Raw genomic sequence first — 18,403 nt, forward strand, 5'->3', positions numbered from 1 at the left:
TCACAAATTTACATAATATTCTTGTGCATTTCGTAAACCGATTTGAGCGCAATGCGCCGAACTTGTTAATTGGCGGATGACGTGCGAGTCATGTTTAAACAAGAATGCAACACTGTATGTTTAGAACGGGATTATCAGTGAAACATTAAACGAACCGACATTATCTTGTCATAATGTTTTATGAATAGATTTGCGTGCAGCTAGAGAATATATTTTACGATCGTACTCCAATAATGTCTAAATTAAACTTGCTACACATAAATTTATTACAACGCACTAATACGCAATAAAACACGACGATTTTTAATATTATTAGTCGTATTTGTTGTGAAAAATTGTACCGCAACGAGCATTAGGATAAATCACTCGGGGGGTATTTACGAGAAAATATGTTTGATGTTTATTCTAGCAGTCAAAATTCATTTTAATTGTGGGATTTATTGTAACATATCTACTAAAGCAAATATTATTATAAGCTGCTTCCAATTTAGTCTAAACAGAGTGAGTTGCGAGTTATTTTTGTTATTTTTTTAATACACAAGTGTCACAATAAAGTTTGCTAGGAGAGACTAACAAGTCTTGAATTATAACAAAGTACGTCTGGAAATAGAATTTTCTCTCAATTACAGTTGAGTTTCTTGTAACAGTCTAGTTACACCGTAAGATTAATTTTCTTTGTAATTTTATTTCCGGGATTGAGAGTAATGAAATAATTTGGGACGACTCGGGCAATGGAAACGTGCAAAATCTCAACCAAATTATCTTGTAACTTTAAAATTAAGCGTACAAAGTTAAATAAGAATCACGATTTACTACACAGCATTTTAAAGTTGTTTTCCTAATTTCAATTAGTTTGGTTTTGATGCAGTCGATTAAGAATTCCGCCTTCGAAGCACCAATGACCACCTTGGATTTGGAGTTGTGTCCTGTCGCAAATTAAACAATTTCCAGCTTCATTGTTATGCATTAATTCATTAACCGTTTGTCCCAGCTTTACACAAATCACTCTGTAATTTAATTTAATTGCTTGACCGAATAAAACATGTGTTGCTACAATTTAAAATAATGAATGGACCTATTTTTACTGAAATTTGGTCTGCACTCTTTTCGCATTAAAACAAAAACCGCATTTAATCCTCTTTTCATACAAAATAAATAAACATGTAGTTTAATTGATGTTTGTACTGTTTTAGTACAATAATGACCGATTGAAATTTTGGGATAAAATAATTGAATTAAAGTTCCACATTAGCTTAAACACAAAACAAAGTCATAATTATATGTATACACACGTTATAATTTGTGATTATTCATGATCCTCGTATTATGCATTTTTTTTTAATAAAATCAATATTCCGCATTGCCATAAGCTTTGTTTTAACAGTGAGCGTAACATTAAAAATGTTTATCGATATCGTGTCATAAACCAGAAACTATAAAAAATTTAGTGGCTTAAATAAAACATTAAGCAGCCGTTACAGATGAATTGTTTTGAATACGAAAATGCCTAAGATGGGGGCAAGTGAAAATAGTGTAGATTGGAAGATCGTTCGAGGCATGTGCGAGGCTACTGCGGACTTGGGAGCCGCACATTTCCAACACGTGCTCCAAATATTGAGGCAATATGTAAGAAGCATTAGAAACGTACGAGAAGCGGACGTGCCAACACAAATTCCATCGAATCAACAAAGAAAAGCCATTTGGATTATTTATTACCGATTTTTAAACCACTCCAATTAGCAGTTGATACCTAGAAAAGCCCAAATTACAAAAGTTAATATTTTATTAACAAATATTGTTAATAAGGTAGTTTGTTTAAAGTTTGGAAATACCTAATAAAGAAAATATTGATTTTTATATTTTATTATATCACCGGGAAGCGCCCGCTTTCCTCCTCAGATAATTATTTAAATTATAAAGTTTTGTTTAAGCAAAATGTATTTGTCTAAACGGAACTTGTTACGAAGTTATGACATGTAAAAGGGTAATTTTTTTTTACAAATTTAGATAAGTTTTAGAATTTTGCTATCTTTTTCTTTGCCATTAATTTTTTATATTGAAATTAAGAGCAAATTTTCATTTTGGACTTATTGAATTTCACTTTAGTACTACAGATTTGACATTTGTTTGGACGCGTCGCGGCGTCAATTTTATGCTGCTGTGAAGGTCCTTATCTAATAAAGTGGGGCTAATCTCCCTTCACAACCCTAATGGTGGCCGTTATGTTGAGTTTATAGGTGTAAGTCAGCCGCAGTTGCTATATAAACATAAGATATGACACCGGAGTTATGTATGCATATGTGAATGAATAGAAGAGCTCCCTCGAGTCGTAACTCTGAAAAATAATGCATTAAAACGCTTCAAATTAATCTACAAAGATGTAGAGTCATTACGTGACGAAAGACCGAATTATTTTCAATTTTATTTGTATGCTCTCTAAATAATTAAAACTTAAAAATTAAATAAAATATAAATAACAAATTAAAAATAATTAAAACACTAGCAGGAAACTTAATTTTATTTCATTAAAAAATTGGCATGGAAACTTGAAACCATATGGAACCGTCCTCACTTAATCTCGATGAAATATGAATGATTTTTTCAACGTTTATTAAAAAATAATAATTAAATTTTGAGTAGTAAAGTTTATGTGACGTAGTAAAGTTTATGTGACAAAGTTGGTTTGATTTAAATGACAAAACAACTTTGACTGAAATGTGAATTGAAACTTGGACAAACACGCGAAATAAAAGATTGAACTTGTAATAGAATCCATCACGCTATACGTGACTGTAAAATTAGAAATTTAGTTGAAACAATATTTTTATGTGCAAGTATGGCTTCGACTTGTCTTTTTTACCTTAACTCAAAGTGTTGACCTCAACGCTTATAAAGTTTCAACACAATCTTTAGTATTTTCTCTAACAGGATAAGAGGTTTATGGGACTTAGTCTAAGTTGACCTGACATTTTGTTAGCGATAATTTAATAAGTTGAGAATCACATAAGAACCAAATTATCGCGATTATGCTTGGATGTTTGACATCAACACCGCTCCAGACTAATTTTATTAAATCACGCTAACTGTATTAGTATATTATCTACTTCGGGTAAATTTTAAACCTATTTTTATTAATTTTTGCTTTTTAATAATTTTTTTGATACAATTTTGATAACACTTTTTTTTCAAAGTTAATTTGTGCGAGACGTCCAAATCCGCTTAAATATAGTTGCTGTATTTAGATTATCGGTCATAACAACGATTTAAACTCATTCTGATAAAGTCGAACAAATGGCCAATAAATAAACCGAATCGTTTTAAACAAAACCAAATTATGTAATAAAAAAATCTATTGATAACATGACACACAAATCCCTACAACACATCTGTATGAGATTTATGACAACTCTTTCAAATCTCAAATGGTGTTAATCAATTTTGACACCAATGCCCCGCTTTTTTGGGTACTATTAAACGACACAATATTTCCTTAATTTGCGGAAGATTAGGTAACAACTGCTCTTTGCATTATTCAACAATTCATGAAACTCCAACTGACGTGTGACATTGTAGCAAATTGGGTTAGTGTCTTGGTTTTACATCAAGGAAGGAAGTTTTGTGTTTGCGTCTAATTTCCAGTTATTTTCCAAATTGCACGTGCAATTTAAAACTGTCGCGTTGGTCAGAAAATAAAACACGATAGCTATTATTGCAATCAGGTCATCTGGTGACTTGCAGTAGGTAGATCGTTGCATACAAAATTCGAGACTACCGCAATATAATTAAAATCGAGGCGCGTTTTGTATCCCATTGTGTTGGCTAAACTGACTCTCATTTCACAACGTGATTTTATTACTAATAATATTTTTTAATTATATTTCATCTAGATTCTAGTTGGTAAATTTATTTTTTGTGACACTGCGCATCCACCAATAAATCTTTTTAAAAGTAGACAACTTTTGAATAAGACATAAACTTTTGAAATTCAATTGTATTACAAGCGCATGATTATGCTGCTAGCAGCAATATTTCAGACCTGTCTAGTTAATATTTCAATTTATTAAACGTATCAGATAATGAATCGACTGCTTTTGAGTTTGTTTGAAATGATTCGACACAATCATGATGCAATTTAACTTCACTAAAAATTGCATTAGTCGTGATTAAAACTTCTTTACATACCACTCAGCTTTAATAATTCATATTGCAGATAGCATGACCTGAAAAACTTCCCCCAGAATTAAAAACCCATCAACATTTCTCTTTATATCCTAACCCTCGAAATATCTATTTGTCAATATTCCGAAATCTGAAAAACTGTATTATTCAGCTGAATCACAGTGATTTAAAGACGATTTCTTCAAATACTCGTAAAACTCTTCGTAGCATATGGGAATTTCATTCCGGTGTCTCCAAACAAAACATGAAATCTCGGTATTAATTATTATGACACGTGTGTAGTTTTGTGAGATTTTGGGACTCTTCTCCACCCCCATGGAACACTTCCGTTGGCACAGCTGCTTCGTCAAGTTCGCTAACGTAATGAAGATTACCCGCCTCCGGGGACCATCTTCGAACTGGAAGTTAGATAATCACCGCTCACGCTGCTTTTATCGCAATACACCATATTCTCATCGCATGCTGATCATATGTCGATCTTGGAGAAGTTTGCAGTGATTTAAAACCGCCTCGAGAAAAATTCCTCAAAAATAAATAAGGAAAAATCACAATTTAATTTGGTATTCGTGTTGTGTAAAGTGTGAAATGTTTGAATGAGTCATAAATTTTGATGTGTTACTATAAAATATTAATTTCGTAATATGTTCAGTTATAGTGAGGCATTAATTGTAAACGTGCATTATTCACTTCTCGGCTATTGGCTAAAAATTTAATGGAATTTGTGAATAAATAAACAATTATAATTTACATTTTTAATTATTTCATTCCGAAATAGAACTTTTAATAATTCGTTTTAGAAAAAATGGTTTTTTAGATGTGTCTCTGAAGATAAATATTTTTATAATAATAAAACTGAAAGCATTATACAATATTTTATAATTAGAGGGTTCCTTTGAGTAGTCAAGCCACAATATTGAAATTCAAAAATAACAATTCTAGATTTGCATTTGTCTTGCAATAAATAAACAAGTTTTATTTCCTTTGATACGAAAAAGGACAAATAAAAGCAAGCATCTATGAATCTTTAATACTTGTTTTCTTTTATCCCACTGACTAAATATTGTTTTATCTGCTATATTTACTCAATGCTTGATACATTCCCAAGCAAACAAAAGATGCGTTAGCCAGACACAATCCAATTGTTGGTTTGTCTTCATCGCTTTTTTCTTCTGTTAATTAGATAGAGAGGGAAGTTTTTAAAGAACAAGTCGCACTCTCATAAAAGACGAAATGTATTTTTAAGCAGCCTTTTAATGATCTAATCTACAAATTATATCATCATTTTATATTCAAGATGGGGGAATATGGCGAGGGTTTGCATAAATGTCTTCTTCAGACTCGAAAGAGAATATTTTTGGATACATTTACGAAATTACAACATTGCTACAATTAGATTTAATCGATAGGGTTAGAGGTGTTGGAGGAAGAGTGGATTTTGTCATTTGTAACTATTAACAGAATTTTAGATGCGTAAAAGCTGATTAAATTTGGAACCCGGGATATATCTGGCATATTTGATTCGCATTTACAAATCTAAAGCAAGATTAACTGCTGCAATGTCATTAGTATTGATCTCGGGACAAATAAACATGAAAAATAATAGAAAAAGTCTAAATAAAAATGAGGATAAGCGAACTTGCCATAAAAACAGATAATTATGACATCAATGGTTAGGGATGAAACGTGAGAACAGCTTTGCAAAAAAACTGTGGCAAATAGTAACGATTTGAAGAATCTTATTTGTGTGGGTTCATTAGGGAATGTTTTCCACAGACAATTTAATATCGGCAAGTTAAAGGGGTAAAAGTAGATTGAGGTACTTAAAGTTTCATGTAAAAGATGACGAAGTGTAGAAAGATGGCGCTTTTAATGGGCCCTTTCGATGTAAACATTTGAATAATAGATTAACACAAAACGCCGCCCTCTGAAAAGTAATTATAAATGTCCGCGCTAATCACGAACCCCTCATTTGTTGTTTTGTTTTATGTGGTCGCTCTTATCTCATGCTTCTCATAAATAATTCATTCACTGAGAAACGTTCCGAATGAATTATATTATTTTTCACGGAGAAATTCCAAACTTCATTTCGACGTTTCAATTATTCAGATATGCGATGCGTTTTTAAAAGACGGAAATGGCGACTCAAAAGCCCAAACTTGCTTTGGATCCACGTGCTCTTGTCAGACAATTAAATTTATAAAGAGATAAAACGAGTGGATCTGGAGGCGGAACCACATTTTTTTTTTATTCTGTTTATTTTTTGTCATTGGAAATATTCAAAGAAGTATTAGTACTCTCGACTCTAGTGGAATTCGTATTCTTCATTTGTTTGAAACTTTATTTATTTGATATTTAATTAGTCGCTTTGCTTTGAAGTTGGTTTGTTGAAATTATTAAATTATTAACAACAATAATATGAGAAATTCAATTTGAAAGCTCAGACTTGTTTTAAGTATTTAATAAATTTCTTAACGTTTTAGAAATTATCGGATCGTATAATTCTTCCTTGAAATTAATGAAGCTTGTAGAGGAAGTTATTTGTATCCATGTGGGTGGTAACAAGAAAGAAGAAAGAAATAGACTACAAATAGTTATCAGCGATTTCAGCAAATTGAGCTTAAAAATGCTATTTCAGGAGATTCAACTGATTTGAGATAAACATTAATTTCAAATAAATTTATTATTATCGTAAATAACAAGCATCAGCATATTAAATACCTGTCGTGCATCTAATGCTAAATTTATTAGCTGCGACAGCGTTAATCAATAGTAAACTATAAATTGTGATTATAAATGAAAGGCTTCACGTTTGTTGTAACCTGAAATCGAGTATGCAAATTGTAAATATTTCTGATGATAAGATTTAGTAACATTGCAATCTTCTACGAGAATATAACAGACAGTTTCTGCAAATAATGTATTATATTCCTGGTTTTGAAACAATAAGTTTTAGTGTTTTGGTCGTCATTTATATTGATTAAAGTCGTTTACAAGAATATAGTCCACATTTCGAGTGTGATATTATTTCTGTTAAATTTAGTAGAGCAATAATACAATGTGCTCTTTCTCGTTACATTTCTCTTTCGTCTCACATTTTCCACGTTATTAATTTATCGTTTTATATTACTTACTGTTGCAGGAAAGCTTTTATTAAATATTTTTCGTCGGGAGTAAAAACAAAACCTTTTGACACTTTTCGAATGTAAACACATGAATAATAGCAGTGTTGTCTGTCCTTTTATTAATAATACAATAAGTAATTTAATTGCAAGTGGATGTTAGGAATTTCGTCCGACAAAGAAACTTAGTAATTGAATTCGTTATGTTCGTTTAGCGTATTTGAGAACTCAACTCGCTATCTTGCAAGATCCTGGACTGTTCATGAAGAGAAAACGTCTTAAAATTCAGGAATTCTCACGAATCCAATTACATTCGCGCAATGTACCGTAATTAGGACACTGCCGTACATAGAAAATAAAGTGTGCTGATCCGTAATAATTACGTATTGTGAATCTTGTAGTCGCTGCTATTTTACCTAGTAAACACAAACGTACGAACTCTTTACTGCTTCAGGAGGCTTCTATCCATTTCAGCACAAGAACATGCTTTTAGTATACCGACGAGGTCGCGCATTATCGCTTATTGATTCAGCACCCAAACCTGAACAAACTTACGACTGATAGCCCGTTGGGTCAACTTTCCAATTAATTAAAAAAAAATCAAACAAATCGCAATCCACCAGACTTTACATTTAAATTCTTCGGTTTTTCTTTTCACTGCTTCACTTCATAAATATTCGACCTCTCTCTATAAACTCACTTTTATTGCCTACCTCAAAAGAAATTGGATCGAGATAATTGCACTCCGATGCAAGAAAAATGTTAACAGACTTAAGAATCTAAAATTTATTTTTCTTGCTTCTTTTATTTCGTTTCAGAGGAAAAAAAACTAACATTTGTGAATAGAAGCCTTATTTTTATTGCTTGCTTTATGTACTTTCTCTAACAATAACGAGACTCGAAAACATGAAACTGCGTCTGAAAAATATCGTTGCGTAAATATCTATAAGTATCAAATTGTGTGGTTATAAATGAAGTAAAATTTTGCTCCTAAAGGACTCTAATTCTAATGCAGGCGTATCAACGGCTATGTAACTAAAAATGTGTATTTGGTGAATTCCAACTTTAACCGGAAACCTATGTATTTTGTTTATTAAAATTGTTATTACCGAAGAATGAGTAATATTTAACAACAGTTGCTTGTTTTTGGAGAGCAATGTTGTACCAATTGTCGCATTATCGGCGTTTGGTACAATTTACCCTTTGAAGAGCTTAGTTGGTGTTACTTTAGCAACTTGCTGATTTGGTCGAGGCTTGATGTCTCAAGAACGAACAAACAGCAGCCCTTGATTGCTTATCCTTGTGTCGTGCTGGGGGCGGTTTATGTGCTACTTGTCGCTTATTAAATTGTTAATAAAGTTTGAGTCACAATTAACAAATAATTTATTATTATTGTTGACTTGTGAGGACGACAGAATGCGTGTAACTCGTTAGGCGGCTTGTCAACAGAATCAATAAATGATTTTTTGAATTAATGAAGCTTTAAATATTAAATCGATGCTTTTTGTCAAGGATACAAGTAGTCGATACAATAGTCACGATCTTGCCTATTTTTAGTCCTCGTCGGCGTCGTGTTTTTTGCTCTAGTGTCGAGTGTTGCATTTGTTAGTAAGATGTTCTTTGTTGAAATTTTCTTCATGCTCGTAATAAATGCAGCGCTAATAAAATAAGATCCTTGGTGGTGCGAGTTTCATGTGTTCCGTTTTTCGGGTAAAAGCATAAAAGCGACATACAAGCTTTCTATTATTATAGCGAATTTCCGGTCTACAATTTGAATACATTTCCTGCGGCTTCTACATCGTACATAAATCCACTTAGCTGCAGTCACAAGACGTGTTAAACTTAACTGTGGTATTTTATAATAATTAATGAATTAAGCAACTTGCAATAATTTGTCTTGGAGCAATTTTAAAAAATTTATTTGTGTGTCTGAAATTAACAAGAAAACCAATTTGGTCTTTAATGAATAGAAAGGGTACTTGTCGAGGCAATAATCCCCGGATCCTTTTAGCAGTCGTATACATACGAAACATCATCGCTGTTTCTGCATGGTAAAAGGGAGTAAAATTCCTGCGATGTCAGTATACATAACTGTAGTCGTAAATCTGCGCACCTAGTTATAAATCTGCTCATTTTCCTCTGCATTTTGTTTGCATTTACTAGATGAAAAGGGTGTACGAGTCAACATCATATAATTTAGTGCTTCAAATTGGGCACACCTTATTATAGTTGAGCTAATTTTGTATGTGTATGCAAAATCTTGAGTCGGAGTTTGCTTTAGGCCTTAATCCAGTAAACAACACGTACTGATGTATACCTGCCGCATAAATTGTTAAAGCGCATTCACTCTTCCATTTGCAAACTTTAGCATCAATATTTTAGTTCGTAAAAATTTTACTAAGTTTGGATTTACGCCAAGTAAGACTCACTCGACTGAACTTCAAAGAAGTGCAAACTAGAAATTTAATTTTACTTACAAAATAAAAACCCAAAAAATTATACCACATAATTGCAAAACCGTGCTTTCCTCTAATTTTCATTGACCACTGGAAAGTATTTTTATCTTTCTAATCGGCTTTAAATTTACAATAAGGCTTTGATGTCGCTACAGTCATATAACAGAGCATTATTTATTAATCAAAGTAGATCGTGCATTTTCATTATATTCGAAACATAATAAACTTGATAAAATCTGATTTACCACATAAAAGACACTATTGAATATATTTAGAGGGTGTAAGTCGATCCTGACGACGAAAACTGTTATTCCTGCGATAAGAATTATCACGAAACATTGGTCGTCTCTAAGAGGCTCGTTCAACAATACTTTAATTGACTATGTTGTTATATTGATTGACAGTTGAATTTTTATTAAAATAAAAAGATCATTTCTCTCAGATCCTCAACGTATTATGAACACATCTATTAAAATCTAATATTTTCACGTGGTGGAAAAATTTCCAATTTTAGCTCGCTAGTAATCAGCTCCCACTCGACTCCAATCTCTGTCCAATCCCATTTTTATTTTTATCTCCATTAAAAGTGCACAATTGCAGAGCCTCAATTAAACATTTATTTTCCCACGCATTTTAAGCATTATTACTTCCCACCCAAGGACACCCACCTTGAAAAAATCTAATGGTGGGATGTGCTTTGGTTTTGGAGAATTTATATTAAACCTCGAGAAGTTCACAAGTGTCTGACCGTTCCATATTTAATATAAACTACTTGAAAGACGGTAGAGACATCCTTTGTAAATTCAAAACCTCTAAACTTAGGTATATTATGGGAGCCTTCCCTCGGGGTACTCGTCCTTTTACCACCTAAAAGGAATACTTTCACTCATTTATTTCGAGCGCATGAAAGAGTTATACAAAAATATGTTGCGAACAACTATCTTTTTGGGACTTGATTGGCGTAATTGACTTGTCAGATCGATAACGTTTCAATCACTCAACCATTTTATTAATTAATTTGCATAACAGTAACAATTTACTAGCTCGAATGCGTACAGAGATGATTATTTACATGCAATAACACCCAGTCTAATCATTATTGATTTGATAAGCTGAAAGCTGGACTGTTTTAAGTTACATTACAACGGATCATCATTAATTCTGTTTTCGGATAAATAGTTATTTTCGATACAAGGGCGCTGTCAAATTATTTTTCAGGTCTGAGACCAAATTTCGTGGCACGAAGCGAAGCTGAGTGCTGTAGTGGAGGTCGAAGATCTGAAAAATAAGACAGCGCACGTGTATCGAACAACATTTTTCATGATCGTCAGCGAAATTTCATAAAAATTTTGACAGATGTCAAATCAAGTATATAAATTGAAAAATTTATATATTTAGTTATACAGGCTGTTCGGTTCGGTTCAAGTCACCCCGGCCGATAACACCTACACTTACTTTTTTCTTCAAGAACTAAATTTTCAAATAATACTATTCATTCCTCATTTACTTAGTAAATGCATAAAATTTTTTTGGCACATCCGGTGTAGCCGGAAATGCTATCAAATTTAGTTTTTCAAATGGAACACCTATTTCTTTTTGCTCGAAACAATAATAATTGCCATAAAAAATACGGTAAACCACTATTTATTACATTTTACTTTACATAATGCACTCAGAAAACAATTTAAATTTTTGAATTTTATTACAAATTTTGCAACTTAGGCGGATTTTACTTGTCAAGGTATTCATGCAAAAAGCAATATGCTTGGATACCGTTTAATTGTTAGTTTGACAAAGGCTAATTTGTCAATAAATCTTATTGAGATTTTTTAAAAAGGATGATATTAATTACGACGAATTGGTAGATCAGCCTAAAGTGTTTATTAAGTGAAATAAAAATAGAGCGGAAGCTGAAAGACAGTACCTATAGAGAAAAATACTCAAATAGAGTTCACCCAAATCGTTGGAAGTTTAGTCGAATTGAAAAACAACTGAGACGAATAGGTTCGCTTCTTAAAAATAAAAAAACCTGTGGTTCTTTGTGAAGAACAAGAAAATAGAAATCTGAAAGTTCTGTTATCAATCGAAGAGAATCCAAGAGTTTCCATAAGAGAACTCGCTCATTAACTGACAAATTAGACTTGTCGTCCAACAATTAAATTGTATCCAAACATTTTTTTTATTCACACCTTTCCTTTAAAATTAAAAATCACGCTACGCGACCAATTTCCTTATAACATTCTAAGATTTAAGATGTTTTTTGATTGTATTGTGTTACGCAAAATGTAATAAATAGTGGTTTACAGTATTTTTCATGTCAATAATAATTGTTTGAAGGTTAAAAACATAGGTGTTCCATTTGAAAAACTAAATTTGGTATCACCGTATGTGCTAAAAAATTTTGATACATTTATTAAGAAAGCTAAGAATGAATATTATTCCTTAAATATTTACTTTTTGAAAAAAAGAAGTAAGTTTAGGTGTTATCAGCTGGGGCGACTTGGACCGAACACTCTGTATACCAGTTTTCACCTTATGTATCTAAGGGAACGATCATGAAAATAATTTTTGGCTTCTGTTATTTGTCATCAAAAAACGGAAAGCTTCACTAGATAATCTATTCTATTGTAATAAAATTACTTTGTGGATTATTAGTATTATTATTAATTCAGGTAGCTACAGCGTTACTACATTCAAGGGTACATGTAATTTCTACCCGACGATGTTACGCAGTTAGACGTAAACTGGGCGCTCATTTAATATTAAATAACATCGAGTTTTGTGATAAAAGAAGAAAAACGAAATTGTTTAAAAGCTTTTTCTGGCCGACTAAATTTGTAATAAAGATGAATTTTTGGTAAAATCCTCTACCATTTCCTTGATATTTTCTGGTAATACAAAGATAGCGTCATTTCAGGAAATTAAATCGTTTGCTTTATTCGGCAAGCCGAAGCTTGCGGCGCAAATCTACTAAAAAATAATTATCGTATGTTTCGTGCTTGAATGGCGTGAGGTAAAACAATCAGGTCTTGGAATGGGTGGAAGATCCCTGAGCATTGAAGCGAGCACTAACGATATAACCAGATATAACTTCACCCACCGGACATAACCTAATACTCATGATAAACTCTCGGAAGAGCGATTTAGCCCAGGTTAGGAAGTCTGCCTTGAATTCAATAGATTCAGAAGTGTGGAGTGCGAGAACTTCGCCAGACAAAGTTTGTTTTTCAACTCAAACTCGATATAATACCTCCTCCAATTCGTGCCAACTTTAAATCGTAACTTTTTTAAGCGAAACCAGACCCAAATCGTGTGCAATTAATTAATGCAATACGCAACTGCAATACTCACGGGACGTGTCGCGTCATAATAACGAGACACTAATTCACTTGAAATTAATTCACTGTTGTGGTACGCAACAGCAACTCTCGTGGGACGAATCCTACAAGGTCATTTCGCATTCCATACACAATTTTTTTGCCGATTTTATTCTTTAATTCTAAGTGTTGCCAGTTAAGCGAAGATGAGCTTTTTAATTTAATTACTGAAAAGGGTTGTTTTTAATTTTTAATTAAACAAAGCATTTAGCGGATGAAACAGCTGGTCCTAATATAATGTCCCAAATTACGCAAATTTAAAATTTTCAGACAAATAGCTAATCATAAGTAACTGAATTAATCCGAACGTATTTTAATATGGCACATTAGTGTAATGAAGCTAGATTGGGGCTATTTTTTTCCTTTATTTATTATTTTTCGTAACGAGAGATGGCACGCATCTTCAATCATTCTGCCAGTCTTGACGCCTCGTTCTATATCACCATCATTTTCATCAAGCAGTGACTTTGTCATTGCGCTTTTTTGTTTGATTGGATGTAATTACACTATATCCTCCAATCAGGAGAATAACATGTAATTTGAATAAAATTAAATACAGACTGTGAGTCAGTATGATGGGGGGAAAAGCGTACATAACTGTAATTATCTAAAGTGGCACTTATAAATGAAATAGCTCCTGTATAAATATTTTATGAATTCGTATTGATTTTTTTTGTGTGGAGGCTGATTTAAGTTCTCTGGAATAAAAAATATTGACTTTTATTATTTACATTCGTTTTTTTTCTAGTTTTGGATGCTCATTTTATTTTTATTTTTTTATTTGAGAGTCTCATCATTATAAATTTTGCAGAATGAAATAATATTGTCATATTAAATTGGCACCACTGTATATATTGTAAGACTGACATTATTGTCATATTACCTGTTCAAATTCTCACAAGTAGTGCATTATTCATAAATATTTAATCAACTAATCACGCTAAATACACTTCGAGTAATTAAAAGTCAATGTAAAATGTGGTTTAAACGTCGTTTGATGTGTATTTTCCGTATCAATTTTCTCATATCCATTTTCAAAGTTTTCAAGTCTTTACCTTTTGACTTTAAGTGGGGCTTATATGTGAATATAGGACAGGATTTAAACTTTATAAAGTGAGGTTACTATTCCGAAACTCTTCCTGTTAAAGTTGATAATAAATAACACACTTAAAAGTACTTTACACACAATGAGCAAAATAAAATGGCGGCAATAGGTGTTGACAAAGTTGGTCAATTTTCCCCGTACATGTGTACGTGTTTATGTGGGTTTGAAGTCTCTCGTGTGACCAAAATTTTCTTGGTTGTGCGTGAGAATTCACATATTTTCTATGTACACTGTTAAGTCAATATTGGTTGAGGTCAGTCCTTGATTGATTTTCACGCTTCAGTGCCTCTAATGTAAAGGATTAGAGAAGTTAGAAGCGGTTGAGATTAAATTGAAGTTTAAAGTGTGTTTATTAACAGGGCATTATTAGTAATTTTTAATCAGAAAATCGAAACAATTTTGTGGAATTTTTATCAGTATAATAAACAAACTCGTAATGTTTGACTGAACGATTTTGAATGTTGCATTTGTTCGGGAACGCTTTTCATGTAAAATAAGCTTAGATGAGAAGGAATACTTAATCAAACGGATTGCTAAACGTTTCCCTTTTTATTTTATTTTAAATGTTTTTTCACGTTTCATTCGCTGGAATAATACGGTTTTTGCTTTTTTCACCTGACCGGAATGGACAAACATGCAAACGTTAACCAATAAATATTCATGTTTTAGAGAAAGAACTAATCGCGTGTCAGAACTATGAGCTGGCCAATTGTACTCATCGGTAGGCGTAAATATTGCGTGATTATTGGATAGTTTTCACCAATGATGATATTGTGTTAGAAAGCTGACGTGACTATTGGTTATTCTGTTTATAAAAAAGTTAGTACAATATAATGAATATCAGTCACATAAAATGTTTGGTTCATTAAAAAAATTGCTATAAAGGAGATAAAGAAAATTCATGCACTAAGCTTTACCCTCAGGGATCGAGTTTAAAGCTCTAAGGGAAAAAAGAAAAAGTTTTTTTATTACTTCGTGTCTTGGGATCGACAATTTAGTTTATATTCTGACGACATGTACTCAAAAGCAATAAAGTTTAGTATGACTTTTTCTTATTATTTATATACAGATAGAGGCACACCATTAATTACAAGTAAATGAAAATCAATGATTATTAATCCTATTTTCAGCTTTTCTATTTGTGGCGGACATTTAATCAATTTGTTTATTTCATAACACAAGTGTCTTCTCTAATCAACATAATTGCTTCCATTTGTATCAATAAATAAAAAGATATCGAACTTTAACGAGGTTGAAAACTGTTGAAAATAACAGGTAGTAGTTTCTAATTAACTTCACCCATTCAAGCCCGATGCTTGATAATGCCTTTGAAGCTAATTTAATTAATGCAAAAGCATTATATGGCTTAGTAAAAATTACATTTTCGCTCTTAGAAAATTATTTATCGAGTAATCGAAAAATTGCCTCGAGTGCTACACGAGCATAAAATTACATTTATAATATCATGTTTCAACTCGTTTAAAATAATTGCAAAAATCACGCTTCTAAAAGAGAAAATCAAATGAGTATATGATGCTAAAATAACATAAAAGTAGCACCAAAATAATTCATGACTGCTCCAAATATAATGTAATGTTGGACGTGTGAGATTTTCCGGCGTCAGGCCGTGTCACTGCTTCCGCAAGACTTTTTCGAGTGAGGTCGTATTCACAACTCGTGGAAATGGACTGGAATATGCAACGGGAACAACTGCAGAAAAGTTGTTCAATACTATTTTGTTGTTTTTTTTTTTTTTGGATAATATATAATAAATAATGTATAATTAAATAACTATTAATTGATTTAAGATTGCCTTAAACGATGTGTTTATGATTCAACACTTGGTTGGTGTTTTTTAAGTAGGTGTAGACTATTATTGTCCGTGATTTTTAGAGAAAAGATCTGTTCTGACAAATTTTATAAAATTTGTAAGTTGAAATGGCATAAAAATATCAATTTTATCGGTGAAAAGAGCAATGTCAAAAGTTAAGCAGATAACATCTGCATAAATAGAAATTGCCTGGAGCTTTGATCCCTAATCCATCACCGATAATCTCTGACGGTGGCAGGATATGTCATTCCAACTTTATGTTTTTTATGATGAAAGTTTGGGGTATTTTTTGGTTGTTTTTAAGAGAAAAAAATATCTCAACTGTTGGAAGTGTCTGATTAGTAAAAGATTTGTTGTATGAAATGATATTGAAAGGATCTTACCTTGAAAGGCCTGAAGGGACGTAACAAGAAGCGATGTTATAGGAACAAGAAGGAGTCCGAACCCTCTCCAAAAAGGAGCTTTTCTCGCCATCGTTCGAGCACTTCTTCTCGTCCTTACATTCTAAATAATCCGAAACACTCGTAATATGTCACGAGACATAAAAACATGCACTCCGGCAGATATCAACTATCGATCGGAATCTTTCCTCACAACTACTTTGTTTGCAGTTCCAGTTCTCGACATAAATCAGCAGTAACAAGTGGTTTCTGATTTATCCGCTCAAATGAAAACTGTTACCCGGAAGAAAATTATAACGTTTTTGTCGAGGATAATCCGGGACTTTCAACAACCGGTGTATCACTTGGAATGGCCGCTGCGATAAAATAGTTAATTGCACTGAAACTCCGGACCCGGAGTCTAGCAAAGCCGGACTGTAAATGCCGGGGTCGAAACGTGGCCTGAACTGCCTTTCCGCCGCGATATCACTCGTATTTCAGTTTTCAGGATCCTGAAAATCGGGGCATGCGCTCCTTCTGCCAATCCGTTCCTATATCCCACGGCCGTTTTTCCTAATTCGCACCTTGTTTTCCTAAAGCGTAAATTCATGTTGCCCGAACTACAGACATTTTGTTTTTGTTATTTACTCGTAATGTAGAAAATCCGGACGCCAGTCGTATTTTTGTTTTTAAAAAGAGCTTAAGCGCCGTTTTTAATTCACGATTTTAACTAACTAAACAACAACCGCCATTTAACTCAAAACCAAAACAACACACAAGTAACTTACAAAGGGACTTGGCCCGGACTAACTTTTGTCCAATTTAATTGATTTGACACACGAAAAAAAAACTCGGGGGACAATCACGGATGCTATGCGGACGATTGGCTATTTTTCCATGAAATTTCATGATCCGAATGCTTTTGTGGTGGGTTAAAGCACCTCGGGTTTATCAATAATTTAAGAGCCCAGTTGCTTGCAGCACTCCAATCGGCTCACTAAATTTTCACAAGTTTCACTCAAAGTTTTAGGCTAAGAGTACTCCTGCGGTTATTAAACTATTATCTTCATTCACGAGCCACAAGCCAATAATCAAAACTTTGTCGAATTCCTAAATTAATTAACAAATAATCATATTACTCAAAATCAAAGAAAATTATTATTCTAACAAAACCTATATACTTGAAAGTTTTAAAATTAAATAAGTGGGAACAAGCGACAAAAACATGAATATACTCGTAAATTACATTAAAATTGAAAACCGTTTTTATCAAACATTTTTCTTGTTTTCCAGTAAACACAACAGAAACAATCTGTCGGTTTATTCAAAAAAGTTTTATTTTTGTTAGCTTATTTCAGTAAATGGCAGTTAGACAAATATGTATATTAATTTGAAAAAAAAAATCACTGTACTTGTACAAAGTGTTTTAAATGGGGTTAATTTTTTATTTATGATATATCCAGTGTCTACAAAATAGTTGTTACTTTTATTTTTGATGTGAAAAGAGAATATTTTATATTTTTGTTTATGTATTTGTAATTAGCACGTTATAACTCTAGTAAGTTTAGTTATATACCTATACCTATCATTAACACAGTTCATATTTTGAGCCAAAAATCTTGTGCTCAAAAAAGGTTAAAGTTTGGACGTGTTGAACTATCGGTCAAATGTAAAATACGCTTATGTAATTCTGAAAAGTCTAACGTTCCGAGTAGTTTGGAAATAATTCACCGGTATTTGGAAGGCCCTATTTTGCGTTCATCTACAATTTCTTCAGTAACTATTAATCTTAGAACAATGCACTTCTTTCTGTTATGAGAAACTAAAAGTGCTTTTTCTAAAAATACTTAAATTACGGTTATACATCTCTGGTACCACCAAGTCGCCAAAATTTTGTGTTCGAAACACGAGGTTAAAAGTTGTTAGGTTCCCTCTTATGTTCCCGTTAATACAGGG

General features: G+C 32.5%; 1 protein-coding gene across 1 annotated transcript in view; it reads right to left on the reverse strand.

The window, feature by feature from the left end:
* LOC123007188 (lachesin-like) overlaps window positions 1-16,898 on the reverse strand; it is a 63,089-nt gene extending 46,191 nt beyond the window's left edge. The window contains exon 1 of the mRNA XM_044402314.1: window positions 16,451-16,898. Coding sequence (XP_044258249.1) covers window positions 16,451-16,541 — 91 coding nt within the window. The 5' untranslated portion in view covers window positions 16,542-16,898. The remainder of the gene's footprint in view (window positions 1-16,450) is intronic.
* Between the last annotated feature and the right edge of the window lie 1,505 nt (window positions 16,899-18,403).

Source organism: Tribolium madens, unplaced genomic scaffold (assembly GCF_015345945.1).
Source record: "Tribolium madens isolate multiple individuals breed KSU strain unplaced genomic scaffold, Tmad_KSU_1.1 Scaffold_3;HRSCAF=73;Tcas5.2_LG2, whole genome shotgun sequence".
Lineage (NCBI taxonomy): Eukaryota > Metazoa > Arthropoda > Insecta > Coleoptera > Tenebrionidae > Tribolium > Tribolium madens.